General features: G+C 41.7%; 1 protein-coding gene and 1 non-coding gene across 2 annotated transcripts in view; one reads left to right on the top strand and one right to left on the bottom strand.

Annotated features, from left to right (window-relative positions):
* Positions 1-12,796, bottom strand: part of GCH1 (GTP cyclohydrolase 1) — a 44,664-nt gene extending 31,868 nt beyond the window's left edge. Inside the window, exon 1 of the mRNA XM_012934903.2 lies at positions 12,342-12,796. Coding sequence (XP_012790357.2) covers positions 12,342-12,681 — 340 coding nt within the window. The 5' untranslated portion in view covers positions 12,682-12,796. The remainder of the gene's footprint in view (positions 1-12,341) is intronic.
* A 6,040-nt stretch (positions 12,797-18,836) lies between these two features.
* LOC129403811 (U6 spliceosomal RNA) lies at positions 18,837-18,943 on the top strand. The gene has a single exon (XR_008629471.1). It is a non-coding gene; the product is annotated as a U6 spliceosomal RNA (small nuclear RNA).
* The last annotated feature ends 922 nt before the right edge of the window (positions 18,944-19,865 follow it).

Here is a 19,865-nt window from a genome sequence, read left to right as displayed (position 1 = left end):
CCGGTCATGTAATGCTATTCAGAGATGACCGCTGGACTAGAGCTGTTACGAACTGGATTCCATGGGACGTCAGAAAACCTTGTGGCCACCCACCAACTAGATAGTCAGATTTCTTCGTCAAATCCCTGAATGAACAATTTGAGGCTCTTCCTGTTCCTGGAGTGAGCAGATATCATTGGGCTGCAGTGGCACGTGACAGGGACAAATGGAGACGTTACTGACGCCCACTCGAGCAAATCGAAGATCAACGCATCAAGTGATACAAGTGATCAGTAAATATTTGATGTGTATTTCTATTTCATATACTTATGTACCCTGGGACACATAAGAATTATTCGGGCAGAAAGGGGTCTCAGTGCGAAAAGTTTAGAAGTTACACACTATCATAGGAGTTCGGCAAAGTCATCACAAGTTAAGAGCCTCTTTGTCAACCCCAGCAGCATCTTCATCGCCCCCCTGCACAGCATACTGTGAGTACACAAACCAGACAATGAATGTAACTACACTTAGGCTCTTATAGTGAAAAACTCTTTGGGACATTTGTCAACAGCACCCATTGAGCTGGGTTTCAATTCTTACTTAGGACAGATCAAAAGTAATAAAATATTTCAGGCCTCACAACAAGCACTTCACATTTGGACCAATTGAAGCCAAAATAAGAATGAACCCAAAACTTAGAACAGATTTTCTCACCTAAACTTGGCTTGCTGGTTAGTCCATTGTCTCCAGCAAGGCAACAGATGCTGGTAAAATGGGGGGAAAGGGAGAGGCAATGGGAAGAGAGGTTCATGGTGAGCAACTGAAATCCAAAAGGGAAAATTGAGAGGAAGAGCATAGGGAAGGAAGGTTCAATACCACCAAGGACCGAGTATCATATGGGTATTCTACCTTGGTCTCCGCCTCCAGTGTGGAAATGAGACATAGTGATCTTTAAGACTAACTAAGCATTAATTGAAAATGCTTACTATCTCTCGAGGAAGATAGTAATGTAAGAGAAGGGGGAAATGCAGACAATGATGAAACTGGTGGTAAGCTGAGAGAAAAGAAAGGGATTCAGAGGAATGACAGGGGTCTTTCTGATGGTGGAAATGGTGACATTAACACACATATGAAGCTGTAAAGCAAAATTCTTGAAGTTCACTATATTATAAGCCACTGATGAGTAAATAAAAATCTTTTAAATTGCAAATGCAGAAGAGACTAAAACAACAAAATCACTCAATTTGGTTTCTGTATGCAGTACTGAAACTACCAATATTATTCATCTTAAATCAAACCTCAGCACTCTTGGGACTAGAGAGATAGTATAGTGGGTAGGGTACTTGTCTTAAACACGCCCAACCCAGTTTCAATACCCGGTACCACATCAGTCCCCTGAGCACTGCCAAAAATAATTCCTGAGTGCAGAGACAGGAATAATCACTAAGCATTGCTGACTGTGTCCCAGAACAAAAAATAACAACAACCCAAAACCACCTTAGCACTCATAGCATAGTATCTAATCAAAATTCCCAGAGGCAAGATTTGTAAGTGGAAATGTACATTTGTTTGTGGCATATACTGCCAGATAATATTCTATATGGGTGTTTGATCATTGTGTGATTGTAACACAATCTTGTAACTATCTCACTGTGATTCAATAAAATTTTTAAAAAAAGAATAATTACACCCTCAACAGTGACATTTGTTTTCCTCATATCTTTAATGATGTAATGCAGTATCAGTATTTCTGGACTTTTGCCAGTCTAATAAGGAAAAATGTGTCTTGGCATGGTCTGTGTACATTTGTCCTATTGAGAGGGAGGTCAGGCCCCTTTCCATGTATTTAATTAACACCTGTATTTCCTTCCCCATTAGCTGTGTACCTGACTTGCCAATTTTTCAAGTATGTGTTGGCCTTTGTCTAACAATTTTTAGCATCTATTTTTATATCAGTATGATTGGACTGTTGTCTATGAATTTAAAAAATTTCTTCCCAAAATTGGAAATAACGGCCATGGGAAGGTGTAATGGTGGTGGGATTGGTGTTGGAATATTGAATGTAATAAATCAACACGAACAACTTTATAAAAATAAAATTAAATTTAAAAAATTTTTAAAATTTCTTCCCAGTCTTTCATTCAACTCACCGGGTTTAAGGGACACATAAATTTGCAGTGCTTATAAAGTCAAATGTTTTTATGGCCTCTAGATTATCACATCATATAGGTAGATCTTCACTACAGAATTATAGGAATGCATTAAAGAAACTAATGACTGTGTGTATTTTAATCTTTGTATTAAATGCTTATAAAGTTTTGGAAAAGCTGCAAAGAGAGGGGCTGGAGTGATAGCATAGCGGGTAGGGCATTTGCCTTGCACGCGGCCGACCTGGGTTCAAATCCCAGCATCGCATACGGTCCCCTGAGCACCGCCAGGGGTGATTCCTGAGTGCAGAGCCAGGAGTAACCCCTGTGCATCGCCGGGTGTGACCCAAAAAAAAGAAAAAAAAAAGCTGCAAAGAGAACTTAGCGTTCTTTGATACCATGTTTATAATTCCAGCCAATAAATTCGGAAGGAATCAAACAACTAAATATCATTATTTTGCAACTTTTAGTAAATTCTGGTTTTTAGCAACCATCAATAACTACTGAAACAAGAAGGCAAAAGTCTGCAAGGAGCTTTATAATGGGTAACATTATAAAGAAGGTAACAGCTATGGCTGGTGATTCTTAACATCACAAAAACACATTAAGCCATGCTTCATAGCAGCACATGTCATTACCTATATGAAATATTCCTGAAAAATATTTAAGAGTGTGGATTTTTTTAAGGGGGGGAGTGGTAGCAGTCATAAAGTTTTTAATTACTAGTATTTAAGTAATAAAGAAGCTGAAGGAACTTTAAAAATGTCATGAGAGAAAAAACATGCCACATCTAGATTTTATGGGTAATTTTATACAATAAATGATGTTCTACCTTTAACCAATTGTTAGGATAAAAAGAAAGAGCAGAGTATAACAAATTGAAAAGCTCTTAAGGACTTTGAGTATAGACTTTTATCTGGATACTCGAGCAAACAAGTCAGTCATAGACACAAGTGAGAAAACCAGAGTAATGTCAAACAGCTTAGTTGATACTAAGGATACTGTTAGTTTCAAGCGTGGCAAATTCTTCTCAAGTTATTATATTTTAGAAATAGCACTAAGTATTTATCAATGAAATAACAGATCTGGGGTTTGTTCTAATGTTCTAAAATAATTCAGTGGGAGAAGTAACACGAGCTGGGGGACGAGGGGGAGAAGCAGCACAGACTCTATTTCTGTCAATTGTTGAGGCTGAGTAACAGATGCAGAAATCCTCATTAAACTACTCTAACTTTGTATGCATTTAGAAATTTCTACAATAGTTTAAAAATTTATTGCAACTCTGGGAGCTGGAGTGATAGCACAGTGGGTAGGGCATTTGCCTTGCACGCGGCCGACCCAGGTTCGATTCCCAGCATCCCATATGGTCCCCTGAGCACCGCCAGGGGTAATTCCTGAGTGCAGAGCCAGGAGTGAACCCTGTGCATCGCCGAGTGTGACCCAAAAAGCAAAAAATATATATATATATTGCAACTCTGGAGACTTTTCTAACGACTCTTCCTCATGAGAATTTTGATGTGTCAGAGTTTTTGATGTGTCACAGTTTCTGTGGTTCAAACCCTGGGTACTCTATGCCAGCGGATAATGAAGAAGCCATTTCTTTAAACGGGTAAGTTTCTCGACTTTACTAAGGATACCAAGATCTTTAAAAGATGACCCTGATCTAGAAGAGTTAAGCAGATTCAATAGGTGGGACCTTTTCTCCTCTGAGAAACATTTATTGAGCACCTATACACATAGCACTGTGCTAGAAAAGAGAATTAAGAAATGGTCCTTGTCTTTAAGACAAGGCCCAGAGTGGTAGTTATAGCAGGTGAGGCGCTTTCCTGGCACACAGCTAACCTCAGTTCTATCCCTGGCACCACACATGAATCTTCTAATGCCACCAGGAATGATCCCTGTCTGCAGAGCCAGGAGTAAGCCCTGTGCACAGATGGGTGTGCTCCCCTGCAACCCCTCGTCAAAAAAAAAATAAAAAGAAAGAAAATAAAACACTAAAACCAAAACAACAGAAACCAGAATGATAGGACATCGGGTAGGACATTTGTTTTACATGCGCCTGACCCAGGTTTGATCCCCAGTATCCTGTATGGTCCCCCAGAGCACCACCAGAAGTAATTCCTGAGCGCAGGAATTGTCAATTGTCAAAATGTCAATTGTACAGGCTGAGTGACAGATGCAGAGTCAGGAGTAACCCCTGAGCATTGTAGGTGTGTTTCCCAAACCAAACAAACAAACAACAAAAGACATTGAACAAGTGCTAAATATTTTACTAGATTTCAATGATGAGTAAAGACTGTTCCTTTTTTTTTTACCATGGATTTGAGAAGCAGCTGTGAAGACCTTAAGAGAAAAAAATTCTAGAGAATGCCTGTCCTCTCTGCCTTGCCTCTAACAAACTACCTCAGCTTGCATATTCTTTAATCTGATACCAATTATTTCCCATGTAACTTGCCATCAGCTCAATAATGAATGCAGAATTATGAGGAATATATTCATCTGCATAAACTGCAGTTAAGATTTGTTTACAATGTAAGATTCATTGATGGTTAAGATAGTTGCCCTCTCCTGGTAAATTTCATAACTGCAGTCTTATGTTACCAAATATTGGAGAAATATTTAGCACTGTAGCACCATGTCCCGTTATTCTTCAACTTGCTTGAGCGGGCACCAGTAACTTCTCCATTGTGAGACATGTTGTAACTGTTTTGGCATATCTAATATGCCATGAGTAGCTTGCCAGGCTCTGCTGTGTGGGCGGGATACTCTCGGTAGCTTGCTGGACTCTCCGAGAGTGATGGAAGAATCAAACCCAGGTCAACACGTGCAAGGCAAACGCCCTACCCACTGTGCTATCCCTCCAGTCCAGTGGAGAAATATTTAGTGAAAAAAAATGCCTGGGGAAGAAATGTTCCTACAGTTGAAAAGTAAACAGCAGAGAAAAGGGAAAAAGAGGGGATTCAAGTAAATCACAGAAATAGTTGGAGGTAAATTAATAAAATATCAAATACTAAGATGGTTTTCATTCTCTATCATGCTCCCAGCATCACTACTTTCAAGATGGAATCTTGAGCAGATACTTTTTGTGCTTAAATTTCCTTTTTTGACAAAACAGAAATAACATTTTGTAGCCCACAAGGCTACTGTCAGGGTTAAACAGAATGAAATATGCAAAGGATTTGGGATAGCGTACAGTAAGTGATCACAAAGGTTTGCTATCATTCAGGTATCAGCTCAATCATGCACAAATGACAGCTCTCAGCATAAATCAAGTTCCTTTGCTGTTTTTGCTGAGCTGTGTCATTTTTATCATGACATATCTCAATCTGTAATCACACGTGTCCCTATGATTCTGATGAATATGTTTTGTACACCAGACTTCAGAAGGGCAAAAGCCATACCTAGCGCTTATCCAGTATTCCTGGGATTCTGTATAGTGCCTGGAATTCGATGAAATTGTTCAATGAAATTGTAAAGTTCCCAGTAAGTCTCAGTATAAAAATGTTTAGCACAGGACTTGGTTGAATTATGCTCCCTCCCCATAAAGATATGTTGAAGTCCAAATCTCTAGTACCTCAAAAGTGACCTTTTTGGAAATTAAAGTATTGCATATATAATTAGCTAAGTTAAAATGATGCATGCTGGTATAAAGTGAACTCTTAGTCCTGTGTGATGGGCATCCTTGAAATTTGGAAATTGGCAGAGGCAGAGACAAGAATTGCAAGTTAAGGAGCACTAATGATTGACAGTTACCACAGACTCTTCCAAATATGCAATGAAAGACACCCCCTACTCTGACCCCCTCAACTTTTAGAGGTAGTGTGTTCTGCTAACACCTTGATTTCAGACTGCCTCTAATGCTGTCAGTTGGTTTCTGTGTTGCAGTTGCTTAAACAGCCTGGTATGTGGCACTTTGCTACAGCATTCCAATGTAAATAATACAAGTACTGATATGATTATTCTGTTTGGCAGTCCAAAGCTACATGTAATAACTTTTCCTCCAATGCCACAAAAAACGTTGTTTATAGGTAATATTTTTAAAAGAAACTGTTGGAACCAGCTTTTCTCTTCTATTCTGAATAACTTACTAATAGCTTTAATCTATTTTGAACATTCCCAAATTCCAGTTACATAATATTTAGACTTGTTACTTTTTCTTCTTTATTCATAGTACTCTACTGGCCACAAACAAAATTAAGTCATACATTAAGTATTTATTAACAAAATATAACAGAAATGATTGAGTCAATGTTTGACTAAGTACAAATATCTGAAATAACACTTCTCAATGCTGATATTAACTTTTAAAAATTTATTTATTTTAATTGAATCACAATGAGATACAAATTTACAAGTTTGTCCATGATTGGATTTCAGCCATATAATGTTCCAATACTTATCCCTTCACCATTGTACATTTCCCACCACCAATGTCCTCAGTTTCCCTCCCACCCACCCCCACCTCTATCCCTATGGCACGTACTTTTCTCTTCTTTTGACTTTTTTTGAGGGGTCATACCCAGAGATGCACAGGGGTTAGTCCTGGCTTTGTACTCAGGAATTACTCCTGGAGGTGCTCAGGGGACCATATGGAATGCTGGGAATGGAACCCGGGTTGGCCTCATGCAAGGAAAATGCCTTACACACTGTACTATCACTCCAGCCCCTGAGAGGTACTTTTCTTCTTTCTGTCTCTCTGTCTCTGTCTCTCTCTGTCTCTGTTTCTCTCTCTGTCTCTCTGTCTCTGTCTCTCTGACTCTGTCTCTGTCTCTGTCTCTCTGTCTCTCTCTGTCTCTCTGTCTGTCTGTCTGTCTGTCTGTCTGTCTGTCTGTCTGTCTGTCTCTCTGTCTCTCTCTCTCTCTCTCTCTCTCTCTCTCTCTCTCTCTCTCTCTCTCTGTCCCCTATTGGGCACAATGGTTTCAAATGCAGATACTGAAAGGTTATCATGCATATCCATTTACACACAGATTAACTTTTTAATAATATACTTTAAAATATAAGGGGCTGGAGCCAGTAGAGTGTTTGCCTTGCACACGGCTGACCCGGGTTCTATTCCCAGCATCCCATATGGTCCCCCGAACATCACCAGGAGTAATTCCTGAGTGCATGAGCCAGGAGTAACCCCTGTGCATTGCCAGGTGTGACCCAAAAAGCAAAAAAAACCCCAAAACATTAGATATAAAAACACCATTCACCCCACCAACATGGGCAATAATTAATTTAACTGTTTATTTTGCAATATTGGGGATTAAACTTAGGGCCTTGCACATGTGAGACACGTGATAATTTGATTATTTTTGTTCCCCTTCACAACTCTAAAATTATTACAACTCTTGCTTCGCCATCACAGTCTGATCCTGTAAATCAGAGAGAAAGAAAAAGAAGCTCTTTATGAATGCTAGCACATTTCATGTATAAAGTGGCTAGGACTACGCCATTTTATACATAAGGTGCCTGATTGCCTTGCATTATCTTTAGAGAGCAGATATCTTTCAGCGAAAATGGTTACTAAGGCAGACACACATGACTCCTTGACCCTGGTAGGAAGACAGCCAAGATGCCACCACCCAAAACTGAGCTTTTAGTAGTAAACACGATGCATGTACAGATGTTGACTTACCACACCTGAAACTGATGACACTGGCCACCAACGTGACCTCAATTCAATAAAAGAAACACACTACCCAGGTTCCCAGATTTCCTTCTCATGACCACCCTGAAAACAAACTAAAGCCTGTTACAAATGTGACAGAAGAATCAAGACTCATGCAGTCCCACAAACTCATAAGAATACAAAGGATGGGACAAGTTCTATGCCTTCAACCTTTGGAAGATGGCGATCTGATAAAACTTCCCATTTACACCTTCAAGCACAGGGAACAGAAAGAGTCAAACACAGGGAGAAGAAGATGTAGAGACTCAAGGAATCAATCATGTGGAGCTGAGAAAAAGACTTGTGGAAATATAGGAAAATCCCCTTAGATAACTAGGAGACTTTATGATGATAAAACCTGGAATTTGTAAGAGAACTAGGAAGTGGCTGAACCGAAATGGGACAGCAACAGATAAAGATGAGCTGGTCCAAGAATCACTCTGTGATGCTAGATTAAAAGGACAGCCAGTTCCTGGGAGAGGTGATAGCGTCCCTTGCACCCGCCCTCCCAGGCCACAAGCTGCAGCCGCAGTGAACTGTAACCAGAAAACTTACACAACCCTGACACTCCCCTAGGCCACCAACCACAGATGCACCCATGGCAGAGTAGGTTCTGGAAAGCAGGGGAAAGGTGCAGCAGGCAAAGGTCACTGAGAGAAACTGCCATGTAGGAAGAAGCAGCAAGTTCCACAGAAAGCCAGAATGTAGCATCCACTGGAAAAATAACAATAATAATAAAAGCTCGGCACTGTAAAATATCAACATGTTTTAAAATTTGTAGTACTCAACACTACTAACCAGAATTAATATTCAGAGGTATATAAAATATATTAGACATCTTGTTTAAAAATATATAGAAAGCAATCATTTCAAGGAAATGTTTGTTTCTATCCAGAAAAGAAAGTGAGTCAATGACTACCTAAGCACTCTCCAAAGAAATGAAACTAATTGGGTGTTATGCAGGATTGTTTTCTCTTTATTATTCCCTTCTTCATAGTCTAGAGATCTAAGGTATCCTTTCTCTCTACCCAGACTGGTCCAAGGCCTGAATCACCGCCATTTCAGCTTCACTCCTTTCAGTTCAGTATGATCTCACCATCCTCTCCACTCAGTCTTCTCTTTAGCTATATACCTCTTGGAAATCCATATTAAGGTCTTGAGGCTTCCAGTCTTTTGACTACTTACAACCCCCTTATGAAGAAATATACTTTCCATCTTCAGAAAGAATATTAAAAAGTCTAATGCCTATATATGCTATAAAGCTTTTTTATTTAATGACAAATATAATTTACAATAAATGGAAACATAGCCAGAATAGTTTCTAGGGGCTGGAAAGATGGTAGAAAACACAAGGCACTTGCCTTGCATGCTGTTGCATTAGCTAAAATTCTGGTTTGAATCCCAGCATCACATATTCTGAGTATTTCAGGGGGTCACTTGGAGCAGGGAACCAGGACTAGCCCCTGAGGACCTTAAATGTGGTCCCCTCCACTCCCCCAAAAAAGAACAGTTTTATAGAGTAGAATGAAGTATTTTATGGAGTCTTTATTCTTATTGTTCAAGGTGTTACATGTCCTTCAAAGCATCTACCATTAAAATATGCTATAGACGAATCTTCACTTAGGTAATATCTACTCCACTTTTTTACACTAATGACCCAACACACTGGGTCACAATTCACTTTCAGACAAAAGTAGATAAGATATACTGAATAATCTAAATAGCTTGCAAGGAAGTGGTGAAGAGTTCTATTTCAAGGCTGAATTCAAACGGTAGCTCCATCATTTATAAGCAGTCACCCTTTCTGTTTCACTGTCCTTGTCATGGTAATAAAAAGTATGGTATTTATCTCAAAACTTTGATCTCAAACCTTGAGCATTGATCAAAACCACCCCTATATAAAGCAGTCTTTATAACATACAAAAATATTCAATGACCATGAACAGCTTTGTAACTATATATCTCACAGTGACTCAATTAAAAAAATAAAAATTTTCTTAAAGTATTCAATGGGCAGCAATGAATACTTCTTAAATGGGGAACAGAGAGTGCTCAGTGGCTCCCTGCTTTGCAAGCAGGAAAGTGGGGTTCAATCCCATGGTCCCTCGGGCACAGAGCTAGAAATATCTTCAGAGTACCAAAACCAAAATAAAAAATTAACATGTTCTGATATAATAATTCTTCCTTTGAATTCAGAAGAGGTTTAATTAAAGAGAGGTAAAAAGAAGGGAGAGGGGACGGAAAGCCTCCTATGGTTTTGGAGCAGATCTCCAGAGCAGGATTCCAGATCAATAAAAAATTATCCTTAATTGATCCATAGACTGTTTTATTGTGCTAGAACACATCCATTCACCTTTCTGTTTCACTCAGATGTGTAAAATTGTTGAGGCTTAATTCATTCACAATTCTGTAGTGGAATTTATATTCAGAACACTTTTATCACCCCAAAGAGAGACCCTATACTTTTGAAATAGTCACTGCCCATTCCATCCTCTTTTCCAGGCCCTGGAAATCACTAATCTGCTTTTTGTCTTTAGGTGTTGACTAGATAGATCAGGTTTCTAAGGTCACTGATTTTATGTTTCATGAGATAAACTTCTGCTACTCATTCCTTAAGGGCTGTAGCGATAGCACAGTGGGTGGGGCATTTGCCTTGCACGAAGCCGACCCGGGTTCGATTCCTCTGTCCCTCTCAGAGAGCCCAGCAAGCTACTGAGGGTATCCCACCCGCATGGCAGAGCTTGCAAGCTACCCATGGCGTATTCGATATGCCCAAAAACAGTAACAAGTCTCACAATGGAGACATTACTGGTGCCCACTTGAGCAAATCCATGAACAATGGGACAACAGTGATACAGTGATACTCATTCCTTAAATAAACCTTGTGAGCCCCTTAAAGTCATTCAGCTACCTGTCTTGGGCTCAGAAATCTCTCCCTTCTGTGAATGCTGTAAGGCAGGATTCCCAAGGCTGGCCAGAGACTGGGGACCACTTTCTGTGTCCAGCAGGGTCCTGGGAAAATGTTTCTTCATTACATTGTGGAATGTCATCGAGTGACAGAACACTAGCCAAAGCAGAAAGTTTCTCCTTCCTTTTGTGCATTTAGAAACTGCTTTTTGAGGTTCCAAACTTTTGCCATGAAGGGGTAGACAATGAACTTGGACACAGAACTAAAGCCCTTCTTGGCTTTGGGCGGCACTATCATTTCCTTTCTTGGGCCCCACCCTCTCACTCTTTGATTTCCCACCCTTCCTTTTGGGTGTGGAAAACAGGGCAAAAATAACCCCAGGACTGAAGGGGAAGTTGTTAGATTTTTTTTTCTTGCTTTTGCTTTTTGGGTCACATCCGGCGATGCTCAGGGGTTACTCCTGGATCATGCACTCAGGAATTACTCCTGGCAGTGCTCATGTACTCAGGAATTACTCCTGGCCGTGCTGGGGGAATCGAACCGGGCCAGCCAGTGTGAAAGGCAAACACCCTATCCGCTGTGCTATTGCTCCAGCCCCAGAAGTTGTTAGATTTTTTAGCAGCTATTTGCATCAGGGAAGCACAGATGCGATGGGAAGATTGGGGTCCAGGAGCTGACACCAAAGACTTTTGTTGCTCTTTCTCTTTCCTCTTTCAAAGAAAGACCAAATCATTCACCAAGAAAATTTGCAGTAATGTCCTGAGCCCTCTGCCCTCCTTGATGCCCCACCCACTGCTTTCCTGTATCCTAGTTGGAATCCTGATCCACCTGGGGTGGGGGACAGGATAATGGGGTGCTGCACAGGGTCAGCTGGCTAGGAGGTGGGGATCCAGGCAGGTGTCTCTTGGGCCCTTTTGCATTGGGGTCTAGTGGGTAAAGGAGAGACACAGAAGAAGACTTGAGCAGCAAAGAAACCCAAGAAATCTCACACCCCAGACTCCGGAAAAGTCTGTGCCCCTCACAGGTGTCAGACTCCGAAAAAGACCTGAACTGGATGGAGTGCACCTAAGACAGAAAAAAAGGTAATTACAATGTCCCTCCTTGCCCCTGCCCCCCAAGGCACAGATCCCTGAGGAAGTTAGCGGGAGTGCGAGTCCCCGTGGCGAAGGAGCATCTTGGGCTCCCCAAACACTCAAGGCCGAGACGTCAACCCCGACCGATCAAAATAAGAGTCTTATCAAGAAGTCTTACTCGACTTGAAGCCCTCACTGCACAAACGTCCAGGAGCCTTACCTTGGACAGACACCGCTTGACCCTGGGAGGAGGGGGGCAGAGTGGGAAGGAGGCGGGCGGGGGAGGAAGAGCTCCCAGACCAGTGTCCGCCAATTCCAGGCTCAAAGAGAAGGCTGTGTACAAAGGACCGGGAGGACTCCCGCGAGGACGGCTTCAGCAGGTGTCCGGATCAGAAATGCACTGGAGCGCGGGGGCCCCTGCTTGGACTGTGCAGCAGGGCCCCGGGCTGAGATCCCGAGGCGGTTCGCAAGGCGACTACTCCCATCTCTCACCACCCAGGGTGAGGCAACTCGGGAAACTTCCCGGAGCGGCCCCGAGCTTCCCGCAACCACCTCCCCCGCGTCGGGCCCCGCGCCCTGACCTGCGATGGTCTCGTGGTAGCCCTTGGTGAAGAACTGCATGGCCGTGGCCGCTCTCCAAGGCGTCTTGATCAGCCCCTGCCGCTGGGGGTCCTCGCCCAGCGAGCGCAGGATGGACGAGTAGGCGGCGGCCAGGTTGGGGAGGTTCAGCTCGCCTACCTCCTTGCCCCGGGGCTTCTCGCTCACCCAGCCCTCGGTCGGCTGCTGGCCCTTGGTCTCCGGCCGCGGCGATGTGTCGGACGGCAGGCTGGACCCGGGTCGCGGGGACTCTGCCTCGAGAACCCCATTGCTGCACCTGGAGCTCCGCGGCTTGGCCGGAGCCGACACCGGGCCCTTCTCCATGCACCCGCCGCTGCCGCTCAGTATGGACCCAGGGGTGCTGCAGGAGCTGCAACTCAACTTCGCTGGCAGCGGAGAGTCACCTGCGGAAGGTAGGCAAACGGGTCCCAGACACGGACTGTCGGGATTTACCAAGCGCGGCAGCGCCTCTTATTTATGGGCTGGCAGCTCGGCCGGCGCCGCGGAGCGTCCCCATTGGCCGGAACGTCCGTGCGTCACGGATTTTTCCCCGCCCCCTCTCCCAGCCCTCTGCCGCTCATTGGATAGGGGGCGGTGCCCGGGAGGGGGGCGCGGCCGGGCTCGGCAGGGACCTCTGGTGAGAAGAAGCTCCCAGACTTGCAGAGGTAGCTAGACCGTGGCCCGGAGAATCGAATCTGAAAGGGGCTGGAAACTCGGGGCTGCGAGGCACAGTTTGGGCACCTGGGCGGTACCGTCTCTTAGAGCAAGGCGGGGACCACTCGTCCCAGGAGATTTTCTGGGTGTTCTCGCAGACACGTGGGGCGGGGTTCGGGGGCCCGACCGGCCTAAAACTGTAGACAAAGAAACCAGTTTTATGCTTTAGAAGGTAGAGAATCGTAGGAGCTGAAATTCTTGAGGTTCGTTGGTTAAAAATATGTGCAACGAGGTCGAAGAGATGTACGGAAGTTAAGGTGCTTGACTTGCATGCGACCCACCTTGTTCAATCGGGCCCTGGCAATGGTCCCCAAGCACCGTCAGGAATGTCCAATGAATACAGAGCCAGGAGTAGCTTCTGAGCACCTCGAAATGTGGCCGAAAATCATAAATAATAAATAAATCTACCTTTACATATAATAGACACATAGACACATCACTGTCACGGTATCACTGTCATCCCGTTATTCCTCAATTTACTCGAGCGGGCACCAGTAATGTCTATATTCCTCCCAGCCCTGAGATTTTAGCAGCTTCTCCTTACTCATCTTTCCCAGTGATTGGAGGCTCTTTCAGGGTCGGGGGAATGAGACCTATCGTTCCTGTTTTTGGCATATAGAATGCGCCTCAGGTAGCTTGCCAGGCTCTGCCGTGCAGGAAGAGATACTTTGGGTAGCTTGCCGGTTTCTCTGAAAGGTGTGTGTGTGTGTGTTATATGTGTGTATACATATATGTTATATATACACATATATACACACATATATGCATATATATATATGCCACTTGCCAGAATCTTCTGGCTGCCCCCAGAGGGAGTGACTATAATGAGGCCCCCTGGTGTAGGAGGGCAATGTTTTGTGATGACCAGACCTTTGACCCAGGAGAAATTGATTTGCAAATTTAAAAAAAAAGACTGAGAGTTTCATTTGAGTCTCATTTGCATTTGCGTTTTTGTGGCAACACAACCCTGGAGATTTGGAGCTCCAGGTTTTGGAGTGACGCGCTAAGTAAACTCCTTTTCTCAGTTGTGTGTACAAATTGTGAAATGTTATTCAATGGATTCTTAAAAAATGACCTCTGTTTTGTCTGTTGTCTTTTGAATTTAAAATGTGAATGTTTTCAATGAGTCAGAAAGAAAGAAAGAGACAGACATAGAAAGATCGTACTCATATGTGGAATATAAAGTAGCAGAATGGGACACTAACACCCAAGAGTAGTAGAGATAAGAACAAGGAGGTCTGCCCCACAGCTTGGAAATTGGCCTCACATGTTAGGGGAAAAGGCAGCAGAGACAGAGAAGGGAACACCTAGTAGAGGATGTTGGAACCCACTCGGGTTAAAAACCGAGTACCAAAAATAGACTATAGACCAAACACTATGGCCATTCAATACCTCTACTGCAAACTACAACACCCAAAGGGAGAGAGAACAAAAGGGAATGCCCTGCCACAGAGGCAGGGTGGGATGGTGGGGGTTGGGGTAGTGGGAGGGACACTGGGAACATCGGTGGAGGAGAATGGGCACTGGTGGAGGGATGTAAACCAAATACAAACATGAAAGTTCATAAGTTTGTACTTATGAACTGTACCTCACCATGATTTACTAATAAATTTTTTTTAAAGTGAACGTTATCCTCGCTTGAGAAATTGTTTCATAATGCCAAAGGTAAGTTTTAAAACACATACAAATTAGCATCTTGTGATTTGCACCTCCTGAGTTACTGGTGTTGATTTTCTGATATATGAAATTGGTATTAAAAGTCTCAGGAGGGGCAGGAGAGCGAGGACCGAAGGGGTTTCAGTATTTAACTTGTGGTATGGTGAACTCTGCTTCCATCCGAGGCACTGCACATAGTCCCCTGAGAACTGCTATGAATGATCCCTGAGCACCACCAGGTGTGACCCAAAAGCCAGATAAATAAGGGAATGGAGATATAATATAATGAGTAGAGTGCTTCTCATGCATGTGACCCATCCAGACACCACATACAGTCTCCCAAGCCCTCCAGGAGTAATACCTAAGGGCAGAACCAGCAGTAGCCCCTGAGCATGACTGAGTGTGGTCCCCCAAAAGACATTTTTAATGGAGGGATTTCAATAAGATTGTGTAACTTTGTAAATCGTGACTCTTCAAAAAGATTTTTTTTAATTTTAAAAAAGATTGTGTGTGGCAATCCTTTACTTTCTTTTAAAAACATTTGCAAATATTAACTAATCAACTATTACTTGATTTCACTAATTAGCTATTGACTATATTCTATCTACAAGGACAATTTGTCATGAAATTTTACCCTAAAAAGCAACATTCTCTACCAATGGGGCATCAGCACTATTATTGCCAATTGCCTGTCAAGGCGTCTGTTTTATTCTATATTTTTAAGGGAACCGTCTAAAGGTAATACAAAGAAGTGGTAAAATGACCAACACAAGGCCAGGGAGGGGGGAGATATTTAAATGGCCAAAATCTAGAAACAGTTTAACAGTGAAATAAAGGCAGTTTGGCAGGGGTGGTTTTAAGCAGAAACTGACATAGAAAGAAAGAAAGAAATTCAAAGAAGAATATTATCCACATTATTTATTAGCATAAAATGGCTCAACAGTAAAATTATGGGCCCTAATAGCCAGAAATTTCAATGACATCTTTATCTTTAATCCATGAAGAGATCCATTCAATTTTCACCTTGAACTCAACCTGAGAGTTGCTTTATAGCAAAGAAACCCATGAATTTTTTTTTAACTCATTGCTTGACCAGTAGCAGAACATAGACAGTAGAGTAAGATATACAGAATCAAAGATTGATTACCCCAGGGCTACAAAAATGTACATTGCACATTGCATAGTACTTGTCAATGCTAACAGGTAAACTTATAATAAGCATTTAGCAATGCTTAATGAAAAAAAAAAACACAAACAAGTTTCTGGGCCAGAGAGATTGCTCTAAGGGCTAGAGAGCATGTGGTACATATGAGAGCCCTGGCTGGATTCCCCACTCTCCCATGGCACAGAAGCACCTTGCAAGGAAGAGCTTCCCCTGTCCCAGGACCTCCAGAACCTCCAATGTGACCCCAAAACAAAGCAAAATTTAAAAGTGCACTTGAGGAAGACTCCATATTTGAAATTCCAACTTCAAAATGGAAAGGTCTATAAGGAGTGGCGTGTTTATTTCACTGCTAACTTCCAGAACTAGGTACATAGAGTCAAAGAAATCCTGAGGTGTCTCCAAATTCCTCCAAGGTAGGGAAAAGCAAACTGAATCTCTTCTGACTAAAAAGAAAGGTAATGATTCAGAGAGAAAAATAGAAGACTTTCAGCACAGAGTTGGAAAACTCTGGATAGAAAAGAACAACACGCCTGGTACCACACTAAGTTGAGATTTTTCCAAACCTTATGACAAGTAAAGAGTATATGTCACCTGTCTCATTGAAGATCTTTAATACCATCTCAAATGAACTGGTAGGCGCTTAAAAGGAGAACATTAGTGGAGAATAGACGGAGCCGAGGTAAACACTGTCCCAGCCTTCAGATAATCTCACAGAGGAAGGACTATAGCACAGACCACTTACACTGTAAACTGTAGCCAACATAGCAAAATCTGTGGGCTTTTGCTGTAATGATAAAGACAAGGGTCATGCTCAGTCAAACTAGACATTCACAGAAGATGGGTAAACAGCATGGCAACTGTGCAAACATACAACAGCCAAGAGAAAATTAAACAGTGGGAAAATAATAATAATAATAACAGAGCATGTGGAAGACAAAGATTCCAACCAGAAAGAAAAGCTCATGGAGCAGGTCAGAATGTCTTAAATTCCAGGTTGAAAAATTAAAGCACTGATAAGAAGAAAGAAAATGAATACAGAATAAAAGACAGGGATGATGTAGCATGGGCTGGAGTGATAGCACAGTGGATAGGGCATTTGCCTTGCATGCTGCCGACCTGGGTTCAATTCCTCCATTTCTTTCGGAGAGCCTGGCAAGCTACTGAGAGTATCTCACCCACACAGCGGAGCCTGGCAAGCTACCCATGGTGTATTCGATATTCCAAAAACAGTAACAAAACAAGTCTCACAATGGAGACGTTACTGGTGCCTGCTTGAGCAAATCAATGAGCAGTGGGATGACAGTGACAGTGATACTATGATGTAGCATAGCATGATCACTGTAGTTCCTGAGGAAGAGAACTCAACATATGAAAGAGAATACATCGAAGATTTGATACAATCATATATCTTTACAAAAAATAAATACTTATATTTATGTCCAAATCCTTTTCTACAAGTATACCAAAATAATTAAGTAGTTTTAAGAAGTCTCTTTAACAAATGCCACCAGGACAATTATATAGCTATGTAGAACATCTATCTCACACATCTCACACCATACACAAGTAGTAACTCAAAAAAGCAAAAACTTAAATATAAAAACAAATTATAAAACTTTAGAAAACATAGGCATAAATCTTTTTGACATTGTATTTTGCAATTAATTTTCTCTTCCTGGATCTTCCTTGAACCATATCCAGTGGTAGGGATTCAAACTAGGATTATTGTATATAAGACAAGAGCTTTACCTGCTGCACTTTCTCTTCAGTCCAATTAGACTTCTAATAATAGCAAAAGGAGAGATAACAAAAAGGAAAATAAAGATAACCTAGAGTTAAACAAAATTAAAAATGGCTTTTACTCAAAAGTCACAATGAAAAAAGATAAAATTCAACATAAAGAATGGGAGAAAGGGGTTGGAGAAAGGGGCACAGAGGGTAGGGCATTTGCCTTCACGAGGCTGACCCAAGTTCGATTCCTCTGCCCCTCTCAGAAAGCCCGGCAAGTATCAAGAACATATAAAGAATAGATATAAGAAAAATATATAAAATAACTCAATAATAAAAAGATGGGCAATATAAAATGTGCATTGGAGAAAGATGGACACAATCTTGAGTCTTCACAAAGTGAGACAATATTATTGTTGTTATTTTGGGCCACACCTGCTGGTGCTCAGGGATCACGCCTGGTGTTACTTAAGGGATCATATGTGATACTGGGGAGGGACCAGAGTCTGCTTTATTCAAGGTAAATGCCTTATCTCTGTACTATCTCTATGTCCCTAATATTATTTCTTAAAGTAAAACTGGGTATTAAAGAAAACAAGCCCTCTTCATGGACTTTAAGATTTTTCTTTTTAATGTTAGAAGAATTGTTAAAGAACTATTGCTGATGGTGGAAGAAACAACTACTTATTGTGCTGGTTAATTTTATGTGTCAACATGACTGGACTAAAAGATGCAAATAATTAGTGACGCTGTTTCTGAGGGAAACAATTAGACTGGCGTTTGAATTGGCAAACTGGGTACAGAAGATTTCTCTCCCCAATCTGCATAGGAGTCATCCAGTCTGTTGACAGCTTGAGTAGAACAAAGGAAGTGAAGAACAGTCAATTCCCTCCCTTTGCTTGAGTGGAGACATCCATCCTCTGCCCCCAACATCAAACATCAGTGTTCCTGGTCCTACTGCCCTTCCAGTTCAGTCAGGAGTGGTACTCACTGTTCCAGCCTCCACCCTTGCTCTCAAGCCTCTGGACACACAATGAATTCTACCATTTGCTCTTTATGGGCACACAATGAATTCTACCATTTGCTCATATGCTCTTCCAGCTAAAGATAATGGATTGGGGTTCTTCTTGGCCTTCATAATCATGTGGTCCAATTCCTATAAATTTCTCATATATATCTCTGTGTGTTTTCTACTAGTTAATATATAAGTATGTGTGTGCTCACTATAGCAGCACATATACTAAAATTGGAATGATACAGAGAAGATTAGCATGGCCCCTGAGCAAGGATGACATGCAAATTCGTGAAGCGTTCCATATTTTTTGGGTGTTTGATCATTGTGAGAATGTAACCCAAACATGAAAGCTTGTAACTATCTCACAGTGATTCAATAAAATAAAAAAATAAAAAATATATATGTGTATATATACATATATGTATTTCCTATTTCTCTGAAGAATCATAATACAGATATTTCTTTCTTTATTTCTTATCTTTTATTTTGTTTTATTTTGTTTTTGGGCACTCTTGGCACTGCTCAGGGAATTATATGGAATTCAAAGGATGGAACACAGTTGGCCTTGTGAAAGACAAAGTGTCCTACCCACTGTAGTTTCACTCTGGCCCCAATACATATTTTTCAAAACAATGTCCTTCATATTTGCATCATATGCTTTAACTTCTATTAAATTCAAATAAAATAAATAAGTTTCTATTACAAATAGTACTTCTGGTAAGCTTCCACTTGACCAAGTTTTAAACCAGCTTAGTAAAAACCTAGGAATTCATATTTGAATGCTCCTTCATGGTACTAAAGTTATCATTCCAAGTCAACTCTAGGTAGGTCTCATTCTCCATTCTATTTATATAGGACAGGCTCCATGATAAATCCCAGTGAAGTCCAGAATACATCATGTGCAGCTCCAACTGAAAGCTGGTCCTAGTGCCTAGAGTTGAAAATAAGACAAATGCCTGAATTCTGGGAAAGTTATTTTAGCCATGTTTCTTTGAATATGCTACAAGATCTTTCAAACACAATAAGTATGGTCAGAAGAACAAATGGTCAGAAGAACAAATGTTTCTTGATTAACTATTTAAAAAGCCAAGCAAGTTGGTTTCCCCTAAGGTGTGCAAAGTCTATAAAGCACATAAATGTGAAGCCTTCTTCAACCTGCTTGACGATGGAGGGCAGGAGTGAGGCCTTTGCTCCCCTCTTCCTTAGGATACTGTCCTGTGCAGGACCATT

Source organism: Sorex araneus, chromosome 3 (genome assembly GCF_027595985.1).
Source record: "Sorex araneus isolate mSorAra2 chromosome 3, mSorAra2.pri, whole genome shotgun sequence".
Taxonomy (NCBI): Eukaryota; Metazoa; Chordata; class Mammalia; order Eulipotyphla; family Soricidae; genus Sorex; species Sorex araneus.
The sequence above is the reverse complement of the archived record's forward strand: the minus strand, read 5'-3'. Positions and strand labels throughout refer to the sequence as shown.